The sequence below is a fragment of the Lissotriton vulgaris genome, chromosome 1_1, assembly GCF_964263255.1.
Source record: "Lissotriton vulgaris chromosome 1_1, aLisVul1.2, whole genome shotgun sequence".
In the NCBI taxonomy this organism is placed as follows: domain Eukaryota; kingdom Metazoa; phylum Chordata; class Amphibia; order Caudata; family Salamandridae; genus Lissotriton; species Lissotriton vulgaris.
The window spans coordinates 1,753,724,575-1,753,750,857 of NC_141685.1; the positions used below are offsets into that span (position 1 = coordinate 1,753,724,575).

Sequence of the window (26,283 nt, forward strand, 5' to 3'; positions counted from 1 at the left end):
CAAAAGTGTGCTTGGATAGATGTGTATTTTCCTTTAATCATGCCAAGGGGACCAAGAAGCAACATTTTAATTCCGTGGTGCATGCACTGTTTGTAAATGTTGCAGCTGCAGATGGCTGCAAAGGAGGTTACCTAGTGTGTTTGTCCAATTGGAAAAAAGAAGGAAAGTAGCAGCAAGTTTACGCATGAACTTTCTTGAACAAAATGCATTGTTCAAATATCCTGCATGGTGATACAGGAGCCGAGCATGTACCCACTCCTTCTCGTACCATTGGACTCTAAGCCATGAAATGGCATATAAGGTATTGGTAAAGGGAAATGGTTAAAACGAACTAGCCAAGGAGGGGTGCTGAACCATGGAGATACTTCTGAGTCAAAAATTGATTTCGGGGTGGGGAAATATTTTTTTAAAGTCCATTTGTTATTGCTACTTTCACGTGACAAATGTATTTGAGTAAACCATGTAATGCAAAAATTCATTGCTAAGCAAAGTTTCGGCCAAAATATTTGAAATTTGATTTTGAGCAAAATAATTGTGCATAACCCTTGGCACCAATGTTTCTGATGTTTAATCCTCAAATCGAATTTAGTTATTTGTTGGTGTGTTTTGTTCTCATCTTTTTTCAAGCTTTATACATACAACAAAGCTACAAAACACTGTTTTTACTACATAAAATTTATTTCTCTTTCTTACACATAAAAAGTATTCAAAACCATTTCCTATGTATAATTAACCGATTTGTGTATTGCATGAGGCACACATATCGCTTAAGATTGCTGTAACAAATGTTTTACTTGACTATCTACAAAAATTCATTTGAATGTTTATTTGCAGCCATAAATGAGCAATACATGAAATTCATCTTTCATTTACAGTTACGTTTTTTACTAAATATCAATTTTATTTACATAGAAAGGAACAATTTCAGTCTTGAATTTGAAAGGTTTTTCATTCTGAAAATAAAATCAAATTAATTATACAAGCGACTTTTTTTTGCATTCGAAACTGCCGCACGACTTACTTACACAATAAAGAAAAATAGCGCAGGATTGCAAGGAATACAGACAATCTTGAACACTGTCAAATCCCCTATTAAAGCAATATAGAAGACATATGTTCTTCTTCTAGGCCATAAAACAAATGAAAATATTTACTACTGTTTATTGCAAAGCAATATATTTTGGGACCACCAGATTGTATGGCACAGAGTTTAGAACTCTACATAAATTAATAACTGGAGTCCAATGACAAGGACAGTAGCCCATACTTTCCGGTGAGTTCTTCAAGTTTTGGCTCTCTGAAAGAAAACCTGTGAAAAAAGAAAAAAATGGCTGAAAGAAATGTTCTTCTTTTTACACGACAATAAAAAAAAAAGAAATCAACAACTCAGAACTTAATGAATGTAATCTTAGCAATTACCCAATACATATCATGCATCACAAACTAAATCTCAGAAATTGGCTGAATAGACAAGAAGCAGTAAATTACAGCCAATGATACCGGAGAAAATCTAAGTAGACAGACTAGCGATGGGGGAGTCTGCCACGATCCTGCATGCAGGAATAGAATAAGGGATGTTCCTTTCATCAGGCATCAGTATAACGTGCAGACCGCCCATAGAGGGGTGTAACCCTGGCCATATATCTTTAGGTGTGCATCACGTCTTGCAAACATTTCACGGAAGGCATCTTTGGTGTTACTGTGATATAGCCACCATCCAATTGGCAATGCTAGGGGGATTATTCAATATCCAGCAGAGGACACTTTCTCGAGGAGCGGTTAGTATAGTGAACTGCAGGATCAATATATTAATAAACATTAATAGGTAATGAAGAAAACAAGCCGCAACTCACATACCAACCACATCCTTTTCAAAAGGTGGAGGACAGGGCAAAATGTTTCAATTCTGCTGCCCCTCCAGCATGTGGCAGGACAGATCAGTCTCACAGAGTCTAACAGATGTTTAGAGAACAAAGAGGGCATACCTTATACATTATAATTCGGGGCCTAAAGAGGAAATGTTACCTTTGGTAACACCGGCTTTAATGCATCCCCCCAACATTTTTTTCTCAGATGTTAGCATTCGCCGTTTTAATTTTTCAGTTCATGATATCAGGAATCTCCTAGAAGTGGTAAAAATCTGTGAATTGAATTAGGGGGTGTGTCAGCACTATGCATGTACTCTATCCGGCAGCCTCTTTCCGGAAAGTTTCCGGATGGAGGCCAGATTGCACAGCATGCCAGCAGCACAACTTTTTTGCCCAGCATCCCTGCGCGCCGGGGGGACGGCATCACGCAGCTCCGCCCAGGCGTCGTCCGTGTATGTGATGTCAGTGAGGTCACATAAGTCCCACCCCGCCGCCTACATCAGTTTTCTTCGGAGCCATCAGACAAAAACTGTGGGATTATAGGAACAGTGTGCAAAAGAGCAGAAAAAGTGGGAAAAGAATGGTGACGAACTACACCATAAGAAGCAGTGTCAACACTGCAGCAGCCAAAGGCAGGGAAGAAAAAGAACAGAGTACAGCCCAGAACAGCCACAGAGGAAACAAGGCAAGGCAAAGGGAGGTCGAAGCACTCCACGTCCTTACATGGCTACAGAACTGCCAGCCATGGCAAGGAAGGAAGAAGAAAGAACAGCCCGGGTTACCCAGGAAGCCCGGAAGGCTTCGTTCCAAAAAGAGAAGGGACACAAGAACCTTCTCAACCCCCAGGCCAGCGACCATAAGGGTGAAGAAGGCCCGGACACACCACAAAAAGGGCTATGCACACATGACCCAAAAGGAGCAGACCAGAGACACAAAGCCAGGCCGCAAATAGCAGGCCAGACCTGACGAACAGCGCAGCAACACCAGAGAAGGACACCTCAGGGTGCCGCCCAGGCAATCACATTCAGCACAAGGAATTGCACCTGCAAGTACATAAACACCATGGAGGGCAGAGGCCCAAAGGCGAACACTACTCCGCAGCACATGGCAAGCTATATAACAGCTACCAGTACCCCACATAGGGTATGTTAGTCCCAACGTGGGAACCCTATTAGGAAGAAACTTCCACAGCAGAGGACAACTGAAAGAGCAACGGGCAAAAAAATCCCCGCCAAAAGCTTATCAAGCAGCCAGAGAAGAACAGGAGGCCTAATCTCAGTGCCAACCTGGTATGAACAGATGACAACAAACCACACACAGAAGAAGGGCCGGCCAGCAGCCAACAAAGCCACAGTCCCAGCAAGGAGGACTCTCAGGCACAGAAAGCACACAGAGCACACAACGGGAGCAACTAGCCCCAACCAAAGAACAGCTCACAAAATACAGACCAACCCACAGGTCACTAAGGGGGAGGAGGAGGAGGAGGAAGCCCCGCCAAGAACCTCCGAATGGCCGAGTCCGCCGGTGTGTGGAACAGGAGGGTGCCATCAAAAGGAAGATCCACCAGTTGCTCCCGCACATTCTCCGGGAACACACTCTCCTGAAGCCAAGCATGGGGGTGAAGGGCAACTGAAGAGGCCATAGCACGACCCAGCATCTCCGAGATATCTAGAGCGGAGCGGAGAATAAACGCCGCCAGCTCCCGGCCATCTAGTGGATGGTGTCACAAGTCAACCCCAGCACCCTCCTGCGAAGCTGCAGATCCAAGGGACTCCGCCAAGTCCCACAAGCAAGACGTGGCCCTAGACAGCACACAGAAGGTGTTAAGGGCCCGAAGAGGCACACTGGCCGAGGCAAACATATTGCTGCCCCAGAAGTCCAGCCAGCGAGCCTCCTGGGAAGGTGGAGCCAACAGCGACGGCAGAGAAGGGAAGGCGGTCCGCAAAAGGGGGCCACCGGCAGACGGGTGAAGGGAAATACACGCCAGGTCACAAGCAAACCGGGCCGAAGACGGCTGTAATGCCAGAAACCGGTCCCCGGGAGCTTGTTTCCTTCCCAGTGTAAGAATTGGCTTTTGTAGTTTGGTTTGCCCTGTTCCCATCATGCACTGGGACAGGAACAGACTAATTTGCATACAGCCAGGTTCTGAAACTGGGATGGTGCAGTGAGCTAAAAAACGGTGTTGGATCTAGCCCTGATCTCTTGACTGGGTGAGAGCTTTCTGCTTAATTCAGAGACTCTGTCCCTCACCACCCCTTGTTGTAAATATTTTTGTCCACCCTAAGCGTGGAAGGGTATACTCAGACATGAGTCCCTTGCTCATTGCACCATCAGGATTCAAGCAAACCGGGCCGAAGACGGCTGTAATGCCAGAAACCGGTCCCCGGGAGCTTGTTTCTTTCCCAGTGTAAGAATTGGCTTTTGTAGTTTGGTTTGCCCTGTTCCCATCATGCACTGGGACAGGAACAGACTAATTTGCATACAGCCAGGTTCTGAAACTGGGATGGTGCAGTGAGCTAAAAAACGGTGTTGGATCTAGCCCTGATCTCTTGACTGGGTGAGAGCTTTCTGCTTAATTCAGAGACTCTGTCCCTCACCACCCCTTGTTGTAAATATTTTTGTCCACCCTAAGCGTGGAAGGGTATACTCAGACATGAGTCCCTTGCTCATTGCACCATCAGGATTCAAGCAAACCGGGCCGAAGACGGCTGTAATGCCAGAAACCGGTCCCCGGGAGCGTGTTTCCTTCCCAGTGTAAGAATTGGCTTTTGTAGTTTGGTTTGCCCTGTTCCCATCATGCACTGGGACAGGAACAGACTAATTTGCATACAGCCAGGTTCTGAAACTGGGATGGTGCAGTGAGCTAAAAAACGGTGTTGGATCTAGCCCTGATCTCTTGACTGGGTGAGAGCTTTCTGCTTAATTCAGAGACTCTGTCCCTCACCACCCCTTGTTGTAAATATGATCCTCCCCCAAGCACCACATGCAAAAGAGGTGAGGGTCCGTCGCCGACATCAAGTGCCCACAAGACTAACACCTTTTGAAGCCCGAAGGCATCCGCGCACTGTTCCCACAATACACGAAAGAACAATGAAAAAAAAAGGGCCTAAACAGGCCCAGAGCAAGGACCGGATCCGCGTTGCACACGGAAAAGGAAAAAACTGACGTAGGCGCTCTGGGGTGGGACTTATGAAGCCATGCCCCCAGCGCGCAGGGATGCTGGGCAAAAAAGTTTCCGGATCCAGTCTCGCGCCTGGGGATAATTCTACGCTAAGGAAACTGCAGCTAGTAGTCTCTATCACATCTGTCATACATGACAGCTATTTTTACATCCAGTGTGTATAAAGCTCTATCCACCACTGAATCAGGCTTCGGAACGAATATTGGCAATTCAATAAATTGATGTAAGTGGAACTGTTAAAGCACCTTTGGTAGAAATTTAGGGTTGGTACGCAGTACCACTTTGTCTTTATAAAGCTGGAAGAATGGTTATTCTAGAGTTAATGCCTGAAGCTCACTGACATGTCTGTGTGAAGTGATTGCAATGAGAAAAGTAAGTTTCCAAGATATGAACTGTAGAGGGCATTAGTGTAAAGGTTCAAATGGGGGACGCATTCACTTAGTTAACACAACATTGAGATTCCACGCTGGAGGAACTCTAGGTGGGATAAATCTTTTGAGACCCTTTAGAAAAGCTTTAATAACAGGAATTTATAATATAAGTTTGATACAGTTTTGTAGATATGCAGCTACTGCTGCTAGGTGTAGTCTTATGGAAGTGAAGGCTAACCCAAAGATTTGTAAATGTAGAAGGCAACATACAATATCTTGAGGCTTTGCTGTTAATGGGTTAATATCTTTTGGATGGCAATAGTGAACAAATTGTTTCCACTTTGGTGCCTAGCATGCTCTAGTAGTGGGTCTTCTTGCTTCTTTAAGAATATTGATACACGCCTGAGGTAGATTCAAGTATCCGAACTCTAAGACCTCATGAGCCAGATTGCTAGATTAAGAGATCTGGGGTGTGGGTGTTTTATCGCTCCTTGGGTTTGGGTGAGTATGTACTACCAGTTGGGAAGTACTTGGTGTGGGACTACTGACAGCTCTAGTAGTGGGGTGAACTATGGTTGTCTGGCCCATGTGGAAGACACTAGGATGAGGGTCAGAGATGTCTGTCCCAGTTTGCGAATCACAAATGGAAGCAGAGGGAAAGGTGGGAAATTGTAATCAAATATCTCTGACCAATTCATCCATAGTGCATTGCCTGTGGACTGTGGGTGTTGGAACCTGGAGCAAAGTTCTAGGTCTAAGTCTGGGTGACCCCATTGTAGAAGAATGGGTGGAGGACTTGTGGGTTGAGCTCCCACTCGTGAACTTGTCATCTGCGGAGGAGATCTGAAAAGTTGTTGTCCACACCCTGTACGCACTCAGCTAATATGTGAATTTTGTATCGGAGAGCATACCTCAGATGGTCTGTGCTAAGTGAGATAGTTGAGGTGACCTGGTGACCCCCCTTTTTTGCAGTTAATATATGGTAATAATCAGGTGTGGAAGGAATGCTTTCAGCACTAGATGAACAGCTAGCAGCCCTAGGTGATTGATATGGAGATGAGTCTGACTGGTTATCCGGTGGCCCTGAACAGTTAACTCCTGTGAATGTGCTTCCCCACCTTTGAGTAATGTATCCGTATGGTCCTCTGCGCCACTGGGTGTAGGAAAGGTCGTCCTTGTAGAAGATTGCTGGAATTTCACCACTGCAGAGAGAGAGGCAAGCTTGACGACTGATCAACGCTAGATCCTCCATCTGATTGTTTGCTTGAGACCACTGATGTGCTAAGTATTGCTGCAACGGGGACATATTGAGTTTGGCATATGTCTATACATGATGCCATGGTGCCTAATCCGCGCATTACTGTTTTTAAACCACTGAAAAAGAAACCATCTATTGCTAGCACTGTACTAGAGAACCTACTTCCAATCTCACAAATTCCTTTCGTAGCTAAAATCGCTGAAATAATTGTTAATAAACAACTAACAGCACACATCAACTCTAATAACCGGTTACATCCCTCTCAGTCAGGTTTTAGAAAGGCCCACTCAACAGAATCAGCCCTTCTACTAGATACGGAAGAATTGAGGATACAGGCAGATATGGGACAAACGGCCGCACTGATCTTGTTGGATCTCAGTGCGGCGTTTGATACCGTATCCCATAAACTACTTCTACAAAAACTTGAAGCCTGTGGCACCAAATGTAGGGCACTGGAATGGATAGCATCGTTCCTTTCCGGAAGGAGTTTTCAAGTGTCACAACTAACACACTTATCGAAGAGCTTACCACTAGCACAGGGAGTACCACAGGGCTCAATTCTGAGCCCAACTCCTTTTAATCTTTATGTGGCTCCGCTGGCAGGACAAGTAGAGCAATATAATGTTTCAATACTATTCTATGCGGACAACACGCAGTTGATTGTACTGCTGTCCCAAAATAAAGAGCAGGCTGCAATCCGCTTCTCCGAATGTCTAGCGCAGGTGGCAGAATGGATGTCCAACCACTGCCTTCGATTAAACGGAAGTAAAACGAAGTAATGATTGTGGGTAAAGCACCCACCATCTGATCCTCTGCATGGTGGCCTGAATCTCTAGGCATGGTTCCCACCCCCAAGGCAGAGGTTAAAATCCTAGGGATCTAGTTTGATGGCAAGATGATATTTGACAACCAGATCAGGAAAGTGGCCGGCAAATGCTATGGAGCCATAAAAACTCTGAAGAAGATCATTGATCTCCTCCCAGCCGTAGCTAGAAAAACGATAGTACATGCCGTAATCACCTCCCAAATGGACTACGGCAATGTACTATACCTTGGGGCCACAAAGAAAGGACTAGCAAATTTACAGAGAGTTCAAAACGCGGCAGCCGACTGGTGCTTAGACTACCAAAAAAAGCCAGTATGAAGAAAGCACTGGTAGGACTACACTGGCTACCAATAGAAAAAAAGAGTGCTCTTCAAGGCAATGTGTTATTGCCACCGCATTTTGACATCAAACAGCCCAAAATACTTGCAACCGCTACTAACCCATCACACCCCTGCACGGAATTTAAGATCCAGGGACAAATCTATGGTCACTGTACCAAGAATTCACAGAGCCAGGATGGGGGGGTCGTTCATTTAGATACCTAGCAGCCAAGACCTGGAACATCCGTCCAATAACTCTGAGAACAGAGACATGTGAAATCAGATTCCGCAAACACTAAAGACTTGGCTGTTTGAAAAAAAAGGACGAATAGGAAAACTCATCATACATAGACCAACTGTGTAGCAGCCGACGTCTTTTTCTCACCTCAGAACCTTGCTCAGAGTCTCAGCGCGGGGATACACCGTTGGTGTAACCATGCACTTTATAAATGGAATAAATAAATAAATACTGGTATCTGCTGATGAGGCTGAAACTATGGGATACGCTTTTGAAGGGACTGAACCTCTGCTAAATTTGGGTAAGCCATCCCCGTTTGAAAATTGAGGATGGCTCAGAAATAATTTTTTATTTGAAGAGGTTGGAGATGGGACTTGGCTGCATTGACTGTAAACCTAAACAATGAATGTTTATAGTAATTGAAGTGTGTTGAAAACAGGTTTGAAAAGTTTGGACTTTTGATGAGCCAATCATCCATGTATGGAAAAACGTGTATGTTTTGCGTGCGTAGATAAGCTGCTACCACCGCTAGACATTTGGTTAACACCCCGGGTGCTGTAGTGACCCCCAATTGAAGTACTTTTAATTAAAGATGTGCTGGGTGAATTGGGATTTGAAAGCTGGTGTCCTTTAGGTCCAATGCAGTCGCTTTGTTGTAGTAGTGGAATAACATCTCGTAGAGTGACCACATGGAAGTGCTCTGAGAGAATGTACCTGTTTAGGGGTCAGAGATCTAAGATTCGCTTGAGGGACCATTCTAAGGAATGAGAAAGTAAATTGAGTAAATGCCTGAGCCCTGTTGGTGGAGTGGTACAGGTTCTAGTGTGCCGATTTGAAGAGCTTTTATTTCCTCTTTGAGCAGCTGTTGATGATCTGCTGACAGTCTCTACATCCGGGGTGGAATGTCTGGAGGTGTTGAAGTGAGCTCCAGGCAATATCTATGTTGGATAATATCTAATACCCACTTGACGGAGCTGATAGTCCGCCATGTGGGAAATAATTGTTGTAGTCTTCCCCTGACAGGTGTAATATGATCGGAGGGAATGGCAGGTAAGTCATAGTTTTGTGGTGGTAGTTACTGGTTTATTGAAACCACCTATACCTCAGGAATGGTTTCCTCTGTAGGATCCTCTAATATAGCCCCCTGGGGGATGTATTTTACGAAAGGGGAAGCGGATATGTATTAGAGGAGTGTGCAGATGTACTTTTTGCTGCTCCACGATAGGGGGATCGATGAAAATTACCTCTTTCGGTAGATGTTTGTAAAGCCCCCATGGCGTTAGTCATTTTTGTCTTTATTAATTTTCACAATTAAGGTGCCTACTTGAGGGCCAAAGAGATTTTCTTCATCAAAGGGAAGTGTCAGAATATTTTGTTGCACTTCTGGTCTATAGCCTGAAACCGTCAGCCAGGCATGTCTTCTTATTAGGACACAGGTGTTAACACCACTCGCAGCTGTATCAGCTGCATCCAGTGCACAGCTAATGGAGGATAGCTATTAGTTTACCTTTTGAAGAGATTTCAAGTGCCCTTTTTAACATTGTTCAAGGAGATGTTGGAAGAACCCCTCTATTTCATCCCAGTGTGCACTGTCATAACGGGAAGCGAGACCAAAGGATTTGGCTATCCTTCAATGGTTGGGTCATTGTGCAGCCACTCTATTCCCCGCCAAATCTATTTTTCTTGCCTCTGGTGGGGGTGCCCCGCCAGATGTTTAAGAGTCACCTTCTTTCTTGCTGTAGCAACCACTAGAAAATCTGGTGGTAGTTTACCTTTTTATATGTTGTATCTGTTGGGGAGGGCTTATATTTTTTATCCACTTGTGGTGTGATGACCATTGCTTTTCAGGGGTCTTTAAAAATATTTTTATTGTGTCTAGCATAATTTTAAGCAGAGGCAGGTATTGTGCCGAACGCTGATAAGATGAAATTGTTTCAAATAGAACATCCTCCTCTAGTTATACTGTTTGAACTGAACCTTATGGAAACTAACTGCTCTACCTATGATGTCTTGGTATGTTATAGCATCATCTAGAGGGGAACATTAGGCTGGATACAGACCCGGCTCCATGTCGCAGGCGGGTTTGTGTCATATGTGTCCCACATATAGTCTTGATTGGGAATAGAATATTGGTCCCTATCATATACATGGTCTCCATGTTCCTGAAAGGAATGAATGGAACCCTCTGGGGAGAAATGAAAGTCTGAAGGAGGTGAATGTGGAGGCGAGTGTGGCCTTTGGGTCCCTAGTGGCGGTGGTGATGGGCTAATGGATGGTGGACTGGTGGTTTATCCACCCTTTTTCTCTGTTTTGGTGGGTATGGGCTGTTCAATGCGTCCTCAAAAGTCAACTGTCTCTTTACTGGTTTTTCTTCGCTTTGTGGAGGCACAGCCATGATTCTACCAGTGTCAGGGTGAATCAGCAGGTGTTTTTGTCAGACATCTGGAGGTTCTTGTAACCTTATCCGTACCAAATCCACAGTTTCGGAGCTAGTCTTTTGTTTGGCTAAAGTACGTAACTTGGGTTCCGAGCAGTTTTCAATGCAGATGGTCTTGGTGTAGAGGTGCTTGATTTCAGTGCCAAGTACCCCAAGGTTTCGGTGCAGGGGCTTTCGGGCGGAGTCTCAACTGGATGGTGATGATTGGTGGGCATAGGCCTTATGCTGTTGATTGGGTGCCAAGCTCAGGCTAGGCGTTTCCGGTACAGATGTGCTGTGTCGACTATAGCCAGAAGGAAGTAGTGGCCTGTGCAAAGGCTTTGGTTGGTCTAAACCAGACAGCTGACCCTTTGGGATACCTTGTTGAGACTGTGAAAGGGATGGATGGGGCACAGTACTCCCGGTCCGACCCCGTGGAATATCCTCGATTTTGAGTTTGGACCCCAAACTCTCGCCATGGACCTCGTGTTGGTATTCTTCGGACCCAAAAATATCAAGAGTGTCGTTATCTGTACCACTGGACATTTCGAGTCATCATACGTGCCGACGGTGCAGCGTCTTTTTCGATTGGAAGCACTTACACACCTTACAGATGGATTCCTGCCCATTAGTGACAGGCACAAGCTACATATTAGGTGTTGGTCGGTGAGTGGAAAGTTGGCGTGCCAGCGTGGGCAAAACCGAAAAAGTCTTCATTCCATCTCAAGGTGGGCATGACGTGAATGGAACTTGAAAAAGAAGGATCTGCCCCGAAGGGTGAAGACCCTCCGAGCTGGAACGCATCGATAGGCGACCGATGTAAACTATATATAACGATGATCGATAACAATACAGATGTTTGAGGCCTAAATGCTAGTCTTTCTACGATGTCGAGATGGAGCTAAGGAGTACACGATTGAACCCTACGGTGTATTGCAAACAAGTGGAGGAGTCACTACACCTCGTAACTCGAAAAACATTTTTCACACTTCTGAGCCCAACATTAGTTGGCAGACTTATACTAAGCATGTGTACCTACAGCCACACGTCCTCAAACATAAGTATTTCTTTTTCTGCTTTGAATAATTTTAATAGAGTGCAGGATAGTGGCTAACACAGCAAGTATTACTATGAGGCTTCAAAATAAGGGTGTTTGTGATACAGCTTGTCCCATTTATGTCCACGTGCTAGTGTCTTTATCAAGGCAGCAATGTTCTGTCAACACTTTGCAAGACTCTTAAAGAACAGTAGCCACATAAAAGGCTGCCAAGTCTTTGGATGGATAAGCCATCATTCTTCCCAGCAGGAGCCTGTAGACCTTGTTATGTTATGTTATTTATTTTTGTATAGCGCTCGACTCGCCCGGGGGCATCTTGGCGCTGACTAGCAATATTCCTGCAACTGAAAGGAGAGCAAATGAAATTAGAATAGAAAGGCTTTGAGCTGTGTCCTAAATGTGCTGTAGATGTCCATTTTGCAAAGAAAATCTGGTAACTCGTTCCAGTACCTTGGAGCTAGGTATGAGAAGGATTGTCCTCCAGAGCGACACAGCCTTATGCGTGGTATTTGTAGGAGATCTTGCACCACCGACCTAAGGTTTCTGTGAGGTACATATTTGGTGAGTCACTTTTGGAGGTATTTGGGGCCTCTTCCTTTAAGTGCTGTATAAGTGAGACAACAGATCTTAAAGTATGACCTTTTTCCTCACTGGTAGCCAGGGGAGTTTGCGCAATAAAGGAACCGTTGCGGTCCCCGCTGGGTGATACAATACCATTCTAGCTGCAGTGTTTTGAATCACCTGCAGTTTGTTCAGCAGGGTCTCTCTAACCCCTGCCAACAAAGCATTGCCATAATCCAGTCGGCTGATGACCTTAGGCTGGACCAAGGTTTTTCAATGTGTTGTTGGCATAAAGGGGAGGATTTTGCGCAGCAGACTCAGGCTATAGTAGCATGAGTTGGTCGTTGCGGCAATGTGGTCTTTCATAGATAAAGGCTGATCTAGTTTTAGCCCTAGGTTTTTAACACATTGGGTCAGGCCAGGGGCGGCTCCCAATTGGGAGGGCCACCAGTCATCCGACCAGGTAGCTGTGGCTTTGCCCATTAGAATGATCTCGGTCTTGCCAGGATTCAGCTGGAGACAATTCTGCGTCATCTAGTTGGAGATTACAAGCATTCCTTTGGCAAACTGTGCTTTCTCAGCTACTGTATCAGTGCCGATCGGGAACATAAGCAGAGTATCATCTGCATAAGAGATGATCTTGAAGCCCTGTTCTGCAATCCCTGCCAGAGGAGACATATAAATGTTAATAAGGTTGGGCTTAGGCAGGAGCCCTGAGGGACACCTCTGTCTAAGCTATTTGGGTTTGAAAGATGAGAACCAAGCATGACTGTTTGTGTTCTACTGGACATAAAGTTTCGTAACCATTTTAGGGCTGTTCCCTGGATACCACAAAAGGCCATTCTCTCTGCTAGCATTTAATGTGAGATGGTGTTAAATGCTGCGGCGAGATCTAGTAGTAACAGTATTGCCGATCCACCTATATCTGTTTCTAATCTAAGCGAGTCAGTGACTGCTAAAATGGGGGTTTCTGTGCTAAAACCCTGTCGGAATCCTGATTGTGAGGGATCTAAAATTTCGTTTTACTCCAGGTATTAACTCAGTTGCTTATTAATCATACTCTCCAACACCTTAGCCAGTAAAGGTAGGAGGGAGATCGGGTGGTAATTGCAGAGTTCTCGTGGATCTGCCATGGGTTAAATCAGGATAGGAAGCACAAAAGCTTCCTTCCAAGAACTAGGAATAACCCTGGATAATATGAATGAATTGTACAGTTGGAGAATAGCTGGCGCACAACTTGTGGCTAACCTGGTTACAAAACACAATATATACGCCACATGGTTTCCATCCAAGCCTTTTCTTTCCTAAAGGGCAAAATCTGGAAGTTAACTTCCTCTTTCACTCACATCTTTTAATGATCCATTTTGCTTTAGGAACAGACCTTCATCACTGCTCTTGATTAACTGTGATCTTATTTTCTTCTGTTCTTGAAAACTTTTAATTTCCTGCTTCTCTGTAAATAGCACCAGGACCCTCTGTCCTAGGATAGCCTCTGCATTCTAGAAATGCTTAGGATGGGCTGGAATGCTACCATGAGTGATTGCCAATGGTTAGACAAATAGTAAGCCTTCTTCCCACTACCTTTTGTGTGTTTGATTTATTTTCTCTTAAGCAATTTATCACTCCCTTCCGAAGAAGCTTTGTACCACCATCACCTTGATAGCTAGATGTTTTGATTTGTGCTTTCTGAGGTGTAGAGACAAGGTGTTTTGTGAACTTCAATGTGCTTCATGAATGGATAACATGGAATACTATCAAGTCCATCAAAATGTTCTTTAATTTCAGTTCAACACAAGCAATACTTTCCACATCCACAGTGTGAAACTGCTAGGGTTGGGTACACAGGGTCAGACGTACTTGGAAGCATGGGTTCTGAAATTTTGTAAACCCCATTGTCTTCCGCTGATTGATTTGAAGTGCTCTGGTCCTCTTTGATCGCAGTATTTGGAGAAGATGTTCTGCTTTTCTAGTTGTGGTATGATGAAAACTTTGTGTACATTACTCGATGTGCTCATGATATTGCAAATGTGCATAAATACTCATATGGCCTCTTCTGATTCGTAATCACCATGGTTTTCTTTGTGTACTTGTACATCCATTTTTATAGACCATAGTCACAGGTTTTCTTTCTTATCAAACAGATCCTGCTTTTTATGTCCACAATACACGATGTAGCATTTAGGGAAATAAATCGGGGCATTACAACTATGTTTATCTTTGTAATTAATACAGCTGTATGTGCCGGTTGTCTGTATCTAGAATCCGCAATAATGACTGCTATACTAATAACTTGATAGACGACCAAGAGCCCCTCTCTGCAACTGCATACACTTATTTCATTCAAGGCAAATTGGGTAGAAGTTATTTCATCCCGCACAGTATTTTTCTCTTGTACGGATTCAAAATAGAAAAGGACTTTTTGGCACAGATTGTGATGAACACTTTGGTATAAATTTTCTTATAAAAGGCATCTAGTTTTCCCCAGTCTCAACCTGAGGAGATTGAGGTAGCTGATGAAGCAGTGGAGCGGTGCTTTCTAGCTGCTGCAGCCACCGATATCGGATTACGATCAAAAGAATAGTTGAGCAGTATTCAGTGTCTTATATTATTGTTCTGGCTTAGTCACTACATCAGATGGCAGCCATGTTCCGGATATTGGGCCCAAACTTTATCCAGAATGGGAATGGCGCAGGAATACTTGCAAGTTTTCTTCATTAATATAGCTAATTAAAAGACTCTGGGATTGTAAAGCTAAAGCATTTCTCACCTAGACCATGAAGATTGTGAAACTGTAAAACTACATAAGGAGTAAGCGACTAACGCAAACCTTTGTTCTTTCCGGAAGGCTCTTTAAAATCATGGAAGCTCGTCACTTTCTCGACTGATACATCAAACCGAGACATGTTTCCATTATCAGAATTTGGGAAATCTCTCTCATTACGAAGATTGTATGGCCTCAAAGTTTTTGAAAGTCTGATGGAGCCCCAAGATACGGTGTTTAGGGTTGAAGCAAAGATAAGCATGCCACCTCTGATTTCGACAGACTCATATGATGAAGTTGGTTGACAAGGTAGCATTGATTGTTGACCATGCAGAGAAAAGTATCTACTAAAACACTGCCTTATTATGCAAGAAAAAGTGCTCACCCCTCAAGCCTACTCAGTGGCCTCTCAGGGTCCAGAAAAATAGGCTTCTTAGGCATGCAGAATAGTGATCAGCAATGTCTCTCATGCATTGCAATTATTCTTTTTGGCATTTCCATGGTTTGATTTAGGCTTTTGATTGTTGCACTAAAGTGAACATTGTAGCTTATGTGGGGGCTCTCTTCACACATGGTTTTGGACATCCTGTTTAAATCTGCACCTGCCTGCTGATGAAAGTGTTCCTTTAGCAGTCCATCATTTAGCTAGAGGTAGAAGAAAATTTCTGATACCTTGAAGAACAAGTTACTTATTTTCAGTAATGCCTTATCTGGTAGAGACCATCTAACGCAGATTCCTTACCTTAGAATATTCTTTAATTGTCCCTACTATCTTAAGAGGTACCTCTGCGTGATAGAAGGCGGTTTAATTTGGCTTCGTATTAGCATCATAGGCATTGTATGCGCCAGGAAGTGATGTGTGCAATACCTGTATAGGCACCACTCCGGCTCTCTGACATAAGTTTATATACATGACTATTTAAACACCAGAAGCACAGAGTCACATCAGAAGGCTGACTGACCAGATACTGAGAGCCTACAAGGACCTTTTTAGGAAAAGTAGCCGGTTCGCAGAGGATGGAAGGGTCGGTAAGGAATCTGTAGCTGGATAGAGTGCCTGCTAGATGCACAAGTTACTTACCTTCGATATATCTGTAAGAAACAGTAGTTAGTGTTAGATTCCTTACCTTAGAATATCCCCAGGCGTCAGACTGGATCCGGAAAATTTTACGTAGCAGTACCCCTGAGTGTCGGTAGGTGTCGTCTGCGGCTCCGCGTCCGTCGTCGGGATGACGTCATCTGAGTACTTAGACGCCGCCCTCGCGCGCTGACGTCCGTTCTTATACAAGGCTTTTCCGCGCCAGAAACGCAGAGCCATGATAAAAACCGATACTGTTGCCATGAAACCAGGACCCTCAAAGGGAAGAACCTTAACCCTAGATATCGGTTCGCAGAACGGGGAGGATGGGTGGGACGGTAAGGAATCTAACACTAACTACTGTTTCTTACAGATATATCTTTACCGAAGGTAAGTAACTTGTGCATCTGAACAAAACAGGTTAGTGTTAGATTCCTTACCTTAGAATAGATACCCCAGCAATAACAACCCCGGTGGTGGGTCTGCGAACCAATGATCACACCAGAAAGTCCTGGAGAACAGAACGGCCGAAAAAGCCATCTCTCCGGACTTGGCTGTCCAGGCAATAGTGTCTAGACGACGTGTGCAGCGAGGCCTACGTACCTGCCTGACAGATGTCCTGCAAGGGGACTCCCCGACCCAGGGCAGTAGTAGCCGCCGTGGCCCAACTAGAATGGGCACGCAGCCCCACAGAAGGCTCCTTTTTAGCCAGTGAATAACAATCCTTTATGCACAAAACAACCCATCGAGAAATGGTTTGTTTGTGCACCGCCCGTCCCTTCTTAGCGCCAAAGTAACCAACAAAGAGCTGGTAGCCCACCCGGAACTGGTGTGTGCGGTCCAGATAGAATGAGAGCGCACGTTTTGGGTCCAGATGGTGGAGCCTCTCTTCCTCTTTCGAGGGATGTGGAGGCGGATAGAAGGTGGGCAAGGTGATGGACTGCCAGATGTGGAAGGCTGTGACTACGATGGGCAGGAAAGAGGGTCGCATTCTCAAGAAAACTTTGTCCGGATGGACAGAGAGGAAAGGAGGTCTAGAAGATAGAGCCTGGAGCTCACTCACTCTCCTGGAAGAGGTGATGGCAACCAAGAATGCAGTCTTAAGAGCTAGAAGACTAAGAGGGCAATTGTGAAGTGGCTCGAAAGGAGCGCACATCAAATAAGTCAGAACAGGGTTCAAGTCCCACTCGAGCATCACGAAAGGAACAGGAGGAAACATGTGAGTGATGCCCTTCAAAAAGCGACTTACAACACCTTGAACTTCTCCTTCTGGAGGAAGCCGTTGACGTTCCGCAGGTCCAAGATAGGCTGTAGGCCCCCTTTGCCCTCCTTGGGAACCAGAAAGTAGTGGGAGTAACAACCACACCCTACTTCTGGCCTAGGAACGCGCTCGTAGCCCCCCTTGGCCAAGAGGGCCGTAACTTCTTCTTGCAGAAGTTTCTAGTGATCCCCCGACACACGGTGGTACTGCGGTGGCATGGCTCGAGGGGTCGCCTCGAAGGGGAGGGAGTAGCTCCTTCGGACGATTTGCACACCCACCTGTCCGATGTGATGGTGCGCCAGTGGAGGAGGTGATGGCGAACCCTGCCCCCCACTGGCGTCAAATGGGCCTGAAAGCTCGGACTAGGAAGGCTTTGAGGCGGATGCTGCGGGGGTGAATGTGGACTGGCCTCGCCGCTGTCCCATGCACCGCCACGGCGATTACCACGTCCGCCGCCACGCTGGATGTTAGTCTGCGGCCAGTGCCTGGCAGGACGTGAAGGGGCGCCTCTTCCTTGGCCACGAAAGGAGCGAAAGGCAGGAGTTTGCTGGCGCTGGCCCGGCAGGCCCAAGGACTTGGCCGTAGCCATGGAGTCCTTAAAGCGCTCAAGCGCACTGTCTATCTTGTCGCCAAAGAGGCGACGGCCATCAAACGGCATGTCCATAAGTGAGTTCTGGACATCAGCCCAAAAGTTGGTGGACCTCAGCCAGGCGTGGCGGCGAACCGCCACCGTCGTGGAAATCGCCCTGCCCAGCGAGTCGTTGGTATCCAGCCCATACCGTGCTGCATCTCGCCAGGCTTGAGCGAGTTTTACCTGGGCCTCCTCCGGGCAACCCGGCAGCATGTCCACGACCGTGTCCCACAGAGAGTGGGTATAACGGACCAAAAGGCAAGTGGTGTTGACCGACCGCAACCCCAAACTAAGTGAGGAGAACAGCTTCTTACCGAATTGCTAATACATTTTGGATTCTCCATCAGGTGGAGCAGTCTGGAATGCGGTCTGGGAGTTAGAGACCTGGATAACCAGGCTCTCGTGGGCGAGGTGGGTGGACAGGAAGCTAGGGTCGCCCGGGGCCGGGCGGTGGCGTCTGGCCACGTTCCGATCTACAGGGGGGCCTGTAGCGGGCCTGGACCAAGTGCCCAACAGAACGTCAGTAAGGGCCTCTTTAAACAGCAGTAGAGGCTCCGAAGAGCTTGCCTGCGGTTTAAGGACCTCGTGAGGAGGTTAGTCTTCACGTCCGCGACGGGGAGCTCAAGAGCCAAGGCCATGGCCGCCCTCATCAACACCACGCTGTAAGCAGCCACCTCCTCCGTAGCCACGGTAGGATGGGGAGACAAATCTAGTATCGGGCGAAGTGTCCAGACGACTGGCCTCCCGTAGCTCAACTGCCTAGTCCTGATACTACTGGCACTCCCGTGCCAGAGGGTCCTCAGACCCCTCCCAATCCTCCTCGCCTCCCATCTCCTCATAGTCAGATGCAAAGGATGGGGCCGGATCATAGAAGAATTGCCCTTCTCTCGGCGTCGAATGCGGCGTCGAGTGACGCCGGATCCGGACCGAGGGAGGGACCGGGGACGTCGTCGTCCGTGGACGGCATCGAGGGCGACACCCTGTGAGTCGGCGCCAGCGGAGGGGTTGCAAGGTTGACCAGCGGCGACCCGGATCCAGTGGGGCCCTGCGGCGTCAGGACCGAAGTCGGCGATGGCGCCGGGGCCGAAGCCTCCGGCCCGTTTGGGCTCCCAGACGGGGCCGCGGGGCCCGAAGGCGCCACAGCGGGACCCAACGGAAGAGAGAGCGACCTCATGGCCATGAGGAAGGCCTCGATCTCCACCGGCGTCACGTTCAGCCCAGGGACCGGTGGGTATGGGGCTGGCCGTGGAGGCGCGTGGATGGTGTCGCCCGAACCCCCGGCCGCATCGCGCGAGCGTCAGGGGGAGTCGGAAGAGCGATGACGTTTCTTCGACTTATTGTGCCTTTTACCTGAGGACTTGGAGCCCGACGAATGGTGTTGACTCGCCGAGCTGTGGTGACTGTGGCGCCCGCGACCGGTCCTTCGACCTCCTCCTCGACCAGGACCGTGAACGGCGTGGGGCCGACTGCCGGAGCTCGAGGCGCTTACAAGACCGCTCCTGCCTAGCCTTTCAATGTCAAGGCCCGGCAGTCGGGGCACGACTTGTCGTCGTGGTCGGCCCCAAGGCAATACAGGCATCGACGGTGGGGGTCGGTAACCGACATCAGGCGGTGACAATAGGCACAGGGTTTGAACCCGGGCATCCCTATCGGCACAGAGAGTCTACCGACTCGAAAAAGGATCCAAAAGGGATCAAAAAAGTTAGTACTGCTTTTTCCGGATCTGCGCTGTTTGGCGCGGAAAAAAGAAAAACTGACATCAGCGCCAAGGGCGGCGTCTAAGTACTCCGACGACGTCATCCCGGCGCCAACGACGGACGCGGAGCCGCAGACGACGCTTACCGACGCAAAGGGGTACTGCTACGCAAAACTTTCCGGATCCAGTCTGACGCCTGGAGATATTCTAAGGTAAGGAATCGAACACTAACCTGTTTCTTTCAGATAATGCATTACTGAAGGTAAGTTAACTTGTTTGTCTGACCCAGGCTCAGCCTCCATGGTGGAAGCGTGAGAGCAGTGCCTAGACGTGTGTCGTCGTTCCTGCACCTCGTCTGATGATTTGGACTGGCGCAGAGATGTCAAAGAACACTTCAACTTCTTGTTCTACGTGTGCAACTTACCCAACAAAGATTTGGATCTCGATAAAGATCAGCCGGCACAACACAGAGAGCAGGCCTGGGACCTTCAACACGACCGGGACCTGGAGTGGTGCTGTAATGCAAATGCTACTTACCAGTATGCATCTGTTCTTGGCATGTAGGGCTGCTGACATTCATATCTGTGCATAGATCGCCGCCTAATGTTGGGTCCGGATGATTGCACATTGTTGTCCTGGAAGAGTCTTCGAAGTATCACGAGATAGGTGGCTCCTCCCCTGGACTACAGTGCGCATGGGCATCGCCTCCATCCCCAAATTGTTTTTAGCCATTGGCAGAGATGGAGTGAAGTATGTGAGTGATGCCCATGCTAAGAGCATATAACTATATGTAAATGAATGCTGCAGCTGCTACAGGCGCCGGGGAGGAGGGCGGGCGATATGAATGTCAGCAGCCCTACATGCCAAGAACAGATGCATAATGGTAAGTAGCATTTGCAGTTCGAGGCATGTGGGCTGCTGAATTCATATCTGTGCATAGAATACATAGCAGTCCCTCCATTAGCGGCGGCCGCCCGTGCCAGCTGCAGCCGTCTGAAAAAGCGTTTTGAGAACAGCCTGGCCAACAGCTGCCTGCTGTTTAGAGTGCACATCTACACAATAATGCTTTGTGAAAGTATGTGTGGTTGACCAAGTAGCTGCTCTACAAATATCTTCTAAGGGAATGTTACCTAGGAAAGCCATAGAGGCCCCCAACTTTCTAGTGGAGTGGGCTCTTGGTGGAATTGTGAGAGTGCGTTTAGCTTTAGCGTAACAGATCTGAATGCATTTCACTATCCACCTAGCGATCCCAGCTTTGGAGATAGCGTTTCCCTTGTGGTGTGTGGCAAAAGCAACGAAGAGCTGCTTGGTTTTGCGAAAATCTTTTGTCCTGTCTACATAGTACATCAAGGCTCTCTTAACGTCAAGGGTGTGGAGCATCCGCTCCGCCAGCGTCTCTGGGTTCTGGAAAAACACTGGCAACTCAATTGTCTGGTTTATATGGAATTGAGATACAACCTTGGGTAAGAATTTAGGGTTAGTGCGGAGCACAACCCTGTTAGCGTGTACCTGGAAGAAAGGTTCTTGGATGGTGAGCGCCTGCAGCTCGCTAACCCTTCGTAGCGATGTGATTGCTACTAAGAACGCAACCTTCCAAGTTAGGAACTGAAGCTCACAAGAGTGCAGTGGCTCGAAGGGAGGACCCATCAGTCTTGTAAGAACCACATTGAGGTTCCATTCTGGAGCTGGTGGTGTCCTTGGTGGAATGACTCTTGAGTCCTTCCAAAAAGGCCTTGATTGCAGGGACCTTAAAGAGCGACAGGTGTCGCCTATTCTGGAGGTATGCTGCCATAGCAGACAGGTGAATGCGGATGGAAGAGTACGCCAAATTGCATTGATACAGGTGGAACAGGTAACAAATGATGTTTTGAATGGAAGCATCTAACGGGTCAATATTATGGTTAACACAGTAGATGACAAACCTCTTCCATTTAGCCGCATAACAAGCTCTAGTAGTGGGCTTTCTTGCCTCTCGAATGATGTCCATGCAATCGGGAGGAAGATTGAGGTAGCCAAACTCTAGGACTTCAGGAGCCAGATCGCCAGGTTGAGCTGTTGCGGATCTGGGTGCTGAATGTCGACATGGCTCTGCGTCAGAAGGCTGGGGGTGAGATGAAGCCTCTGATGCGGTACCACGGAGAGTTCCAGAAACGTGGTGTACCATGGTTGGCGAGCCCACGTTGGAGCAACCAGGATGAGAGTCATCGAGTGCTGCCTGAGCTTGCGTGCCACCAGCGGTATCAGGGGTGCTGGGGGAAAAGCGTACGCAAATCTGCCTGACCAGTTCATCCACATTGCATTGCCCTGTGATTGCGGGTGTGGGAACCTGGCGGCGAAGCTTTGGCATTTTGCGTTCTCTTGCGTGGCGAACAGGTCTATCTCTGGATGACCCCACTTTTGGAAGTACGGTTGGAGTACTGATGGATGTATCTCCCACTCGTGCATTTGATGGCTGTGCCTGCTGAGCAGATCCGCCATCTGATTGTCCTTGCCCGGGATATGCTCTGCCATGAGGAAGGTGTTCCTCTGAATGGCCCACTTCCACATGCTCTGAGCCAGATGAGACAGCTGTGGAGAGTGTGTGCCTCCCTGTTTCTGGATGTAGTACATGGCCGTCATGTTGTCCGTCCGGATCAACACGACCTTGTTGCACAGATGTACTTTGAACGCCTTTAAGGCCATGAAGACTGCCATCAGTTCCAACACATTGATGTGCATCTTCCTTTGCTGTAGTGTCCATAGTCCCTGCACCGTGTATTGGAGTACATGCGCTCCCCATCCTTGGAGAGAGGCGTCCGTCGTCAGGATAATCTGTGGCACAGGCTCCTGGAACGGTCGGCCCTTGCAAAGGTTTTGTGGATTCCACCAATGCAGAGAGTTGTACGCCCGACCGCTCACCAACACTAGGTCTGTCAGTTGCCCACGAGCCTGAGTCCACTGACGTGCCAAGCACTCCTGAAGCGGACGCATATGTAGTCTCGTGTGCGGGACGATGGAGATGCAGGAGGCCATCATGCCTATCAACTGCATGAACACCTTCGCTGGAAGCGAGTGCTGAGGTCTGAATCGTTGGATCAGAGCTTGGATGCTGGCGATTCTCACTGAATTTGGCTGCGCAGTGGCTGCCAGCGTGTCTATCGTCGCGCCCAGATACTGCCGTACGTGGGCGGGCTGGAGATGAGATTTTGGATAGTTCAGCGAGAATCCCAGATCGTGCAGGAGATGAATAGTGCGTGACACATGGTCTGCGCACTGCTGTTCTGTCTTTGCCTGAATGAGCCAGTCGTCCAGATAAGGATAGACGTGGACGTTTTGGCGTCGCAGATGCGCCGCCACAGTCGCCAGGCACTTGGTAAAGACTCTTGGCGCTGTGGTGACCCCGAACGGCAGAACCCTGAACTGGTAGTGCTGGTCTAGGATTGTGAATCTGAGATACTTCCTGTGGGAAGGATGCAGTGGGATATGAAAATATGCATCCTTCAGATCCAGCGTAGCCAGGAAGTCCCCCTGCTGAAGCAGAGGGAGTACTTGCTGTAACGTGAGCATATGGAAGTGCTCCGAGAGAATGTACCAGTTGAGGGGCCTGAGGTCCAGGATGGGCCTGAGGGATCCGTCCTTTTTGGGGATTAGAAAATACAGGGAGTAAACGCCTGTTCCCCTTTCCTGCAACGGGACGAGCTCTATTGCCCCTTTTTGCAGCATGACCAGGACTTCCTGCTGCAATAAGGTCAAGTGCTCGCCGGACATAGGACGGCTTCTTGGGGGTATGTTTGGAGGAATGGAAGTTAGTTCCAGACAGTAACCGTACTGGATAAGAGACTTGACCCACCTGTCCGTGGTGATGGATTTCCACGCGGGCAGGAACTGCTGGAGTCTCCCCCCGACCGGTGTTGTATGGTCGGGGGGCAGTGACAAGATGTCACTGTTTGTTGGCGGTGGCGGACCTGGAGCTGTTGTTTCCACGTCCCCTGCCCTTGACGTTATTGCCTCTGTAGCCACCTCTACTCTTGTTGTTGTATGAGGTTGGAGTGTTATTTTTGTAATACTGGGTGGACTGCGATGCCTGACCCCTTGAGGTGCCTCTGGACGTGGAGCGACGAAATGAACCGCTCCGAAACTGCTGAGACTGGAGGGCCCCCATAGACTTGGCAGTGTCAGTTTTTTTTTCATCTTTTCCAGCGTCGCTTCCACCTCAGGGCCAAACAGGTGGTCAGGATTAACTGATTGGTTCAGTATTGTTGTTTGAATATCGGGCTTGAACCCTGAAATTCTAAGCCAAGCATGCCGTCTAAGCAGCACACTGGTGTTGATTGCCCTGGAGGCTGTATCGGCCACATCTAGCGCACATTTTATGGATGCGTTTGTAATGAGCTTTCCCTCCTGAATCAGCATTTCTCCTGCCTCCTTGTACTGGTCAGGCAAGTGTTGCAGTAGTGATTCTAAGGTGTCATAATGCGCCCTATCATAGCGTGCAAGTAGGGCCGGTGTGTTTGAGATTCTCCAAATGTTAGCTGCCTGTGCAGCAATTCGTTTCCCAGAGGCCTCGAAGATTTTGGACTCTTTGTCTGGGGGAGGAGCGTCACCAGTGGTTTGCGAGTTCGCCCTCTTCCGAGCGTTAGATACAAACGAGTCCAGAGGCAAGTGTCCCTTGATGTATGTTGGATCCGAGGGCGCTGCCTTATATTTCCTGTCAATGCGAGGGTTGATGACACGCGCCCGGGTGGGCTCCTTGAAGACCTCCGTTGCGTGTTTGAGCACCCCCTTAAGCATTGGCAGTGTCTTGACTGACTTTTCGGCTACTGAGAAAGTGTCAAATAAAAAGTCCACATCCACAGGGTCTGAGTGCAGCTCGGCGTCGTGGTTAGCCGCAGCTCTCTCGAGTAGAGCGTTGAAGGCCGCCGAGTCCTCCGTTGGTGAGGTCTTTGCCGCAAACAGCTGCGGTTCCTGACCCGATTGCGGGTCGTCCGGGTCGGCTCCGGCAGACCAAGGTCCATGTTCCTCCTCCGGATCCGAGTACGCCGGATAGTTGTACTCGTCCCCCTCCTCATCTTCACCATCCTCCGCATTCGAACACGGTGGAGAACGTTCCACATGTGTGGGAGATGAAGGCTCCATAGGGTCTGAAGCACCCGTCGAGTCTTTCTTGTTTTTAAGAGGAATCCGGAAATGCTCTAGGACCGGTTCCGTGGTGATTTTTCTCTTGAGGAGGGACAATTTCCCAGTATTGGCGTCGATGAAGACTTCTCGGCGCTCTTCCTCCGCGAGTGGCTGGAGCCGAGGCTTCGACACTCCTAACGCTGTTTTGGATGTCTATGTCCCTTTCGAGGGCACGTCCGCCCCCTGCTTCGGAGCGAAGGCCTTCGGCGCCGATTTTGGTGGCAGGGTGTAGCGAATAGGCGTCTGCGCCTTCGCCGGCTTCGATGCGGGCTTCGGCTTCACTCCCTCCGGCTCGGGAACCTCAACGCTTCGAATCCGTTGGAGGGATTCAACCACTTTCTTCGCCAATTGCGGGGAGGGCTTGACTTGCTTGTGCGCTCCCTTAGAGTCGGGAGCCGAGTCTGCCGGGGGCAGCCCCTTCGGAGTCGAAACCGTGCCATCCTTGGTTCCGACGGTCGGAGCCGGTACAGCCGGAGCCTTGGAATCGCCTTGGCGCTTCTTCGGAGCCTTCTTTTGGTCGTCGACCCCGACCATCTTCGGCGCCGATGCAGCCGCGTCGGCCACCTTTGCCTTCGGCGCCGACCCCGAGGCCTTGGGGTCGGCCATCTTTGCGTGGCTCTTCGAGTCGGCCATCTTGATTGTCTTAGGTGTTGACACCTCCTGAGCCCTCTGCACCACCAGTGGAGCTTTCACTTTCGGTTTCGAAACCGACTGCGTGGATCCCGATGGCTTCACTTTCGGTTTCGTCAACGGGAGTGGCTCATCCGAAATGTCCGTGGCCGGGCCGAGAGGCGAGGCAGTTGGACTAATAGCAAGATCTTGGGTAAGGCCTGAAGGCGATCCCTCGACCTGGGCCGTATATTGGGGATTGACCCCTGAGTCAGTGTGGGGGTGCTCTTCCTCCGAGCTATCCCCCACGGTGGCAATGGCCTCATCGTCGTCCCCTACCTCGTCGCAGGCTTCATAAAATTCCTCATCCTCTGCGCCGTGGTTCTCTTCCTCCGACGCAGGGTTAGAGTCCGAAACCTCAAAACCTTCAAAGATGTTGTCCGGCAGGGTCGCAGGGGGCGCCGCCAACTGGGCCTGGAGCCGAGCGGCCCGACTATGCTTGAGGGTCTTCTTGCACCGGAACTTCGAGCAGGCCATACACCTGGTCTCGTCATGGTCCGGTGATAAACACTTGTTGCACACAGGGTGCACGTCGAGGAGTGAATACTTGGAAGTGCACACCGGGAACTTCTTAAACAGAGTCCGTTCCATGATGGGAACTTGGAGCGTCGAGTAGGCCCGTCCGCGCCGAGAGAACGCGGAGGGGCAGGAAGCGTTCGGAGCTGAGAATAAGATAACCCGAACGAAACAATACCGACGCCCAGCCTATAGACCTTTTGGTCTCAAGTAGAAACGTAAACTACTATCGGTTCCGAAGAGGGAACCTAAACACATCCGAACCCAATGGCGGAAAAAAACAATCTGGGGATGGAGGCGATGCCCATGCGCACTGTAGTCCAGGGGAGGAGCCACCTATCTCGTGATACTTCGAAGACTCTTCCAGGACAACAATGTGCAATCATCCGGACCCAACACTAGGCGGCGATCTATGCAC

At 48.5% G+C, this 26,283-nt stretch overlaps 1 protein-coding gene across 1 annotated transcript in view; it reads right to left on the minus strand.

Annotated features, from left to right (window-relative positions):
• Nucleotides 1-659: 659 nt before the first annotated feature.
• XPOT (exportin for tRNA) overlaps nucleotides 660-26,283 on the minus strand; it is a 566,463-nt gene continuing 540,839 nt past the window's right edge. Inside the window, exon 25 of the mRNA XM_086919056.1 lies at nucleotides 660-1,309. Within this exon, the coding sequence (XP_086775182.1) occupies nucleotides 1,283-1,309 (27 nt within the window). The 3' untranslated portion in view covers nucleotides 660-1,282. The remainder of the gene's footprint in view (nucleotides 1,310-26,283) is intronic.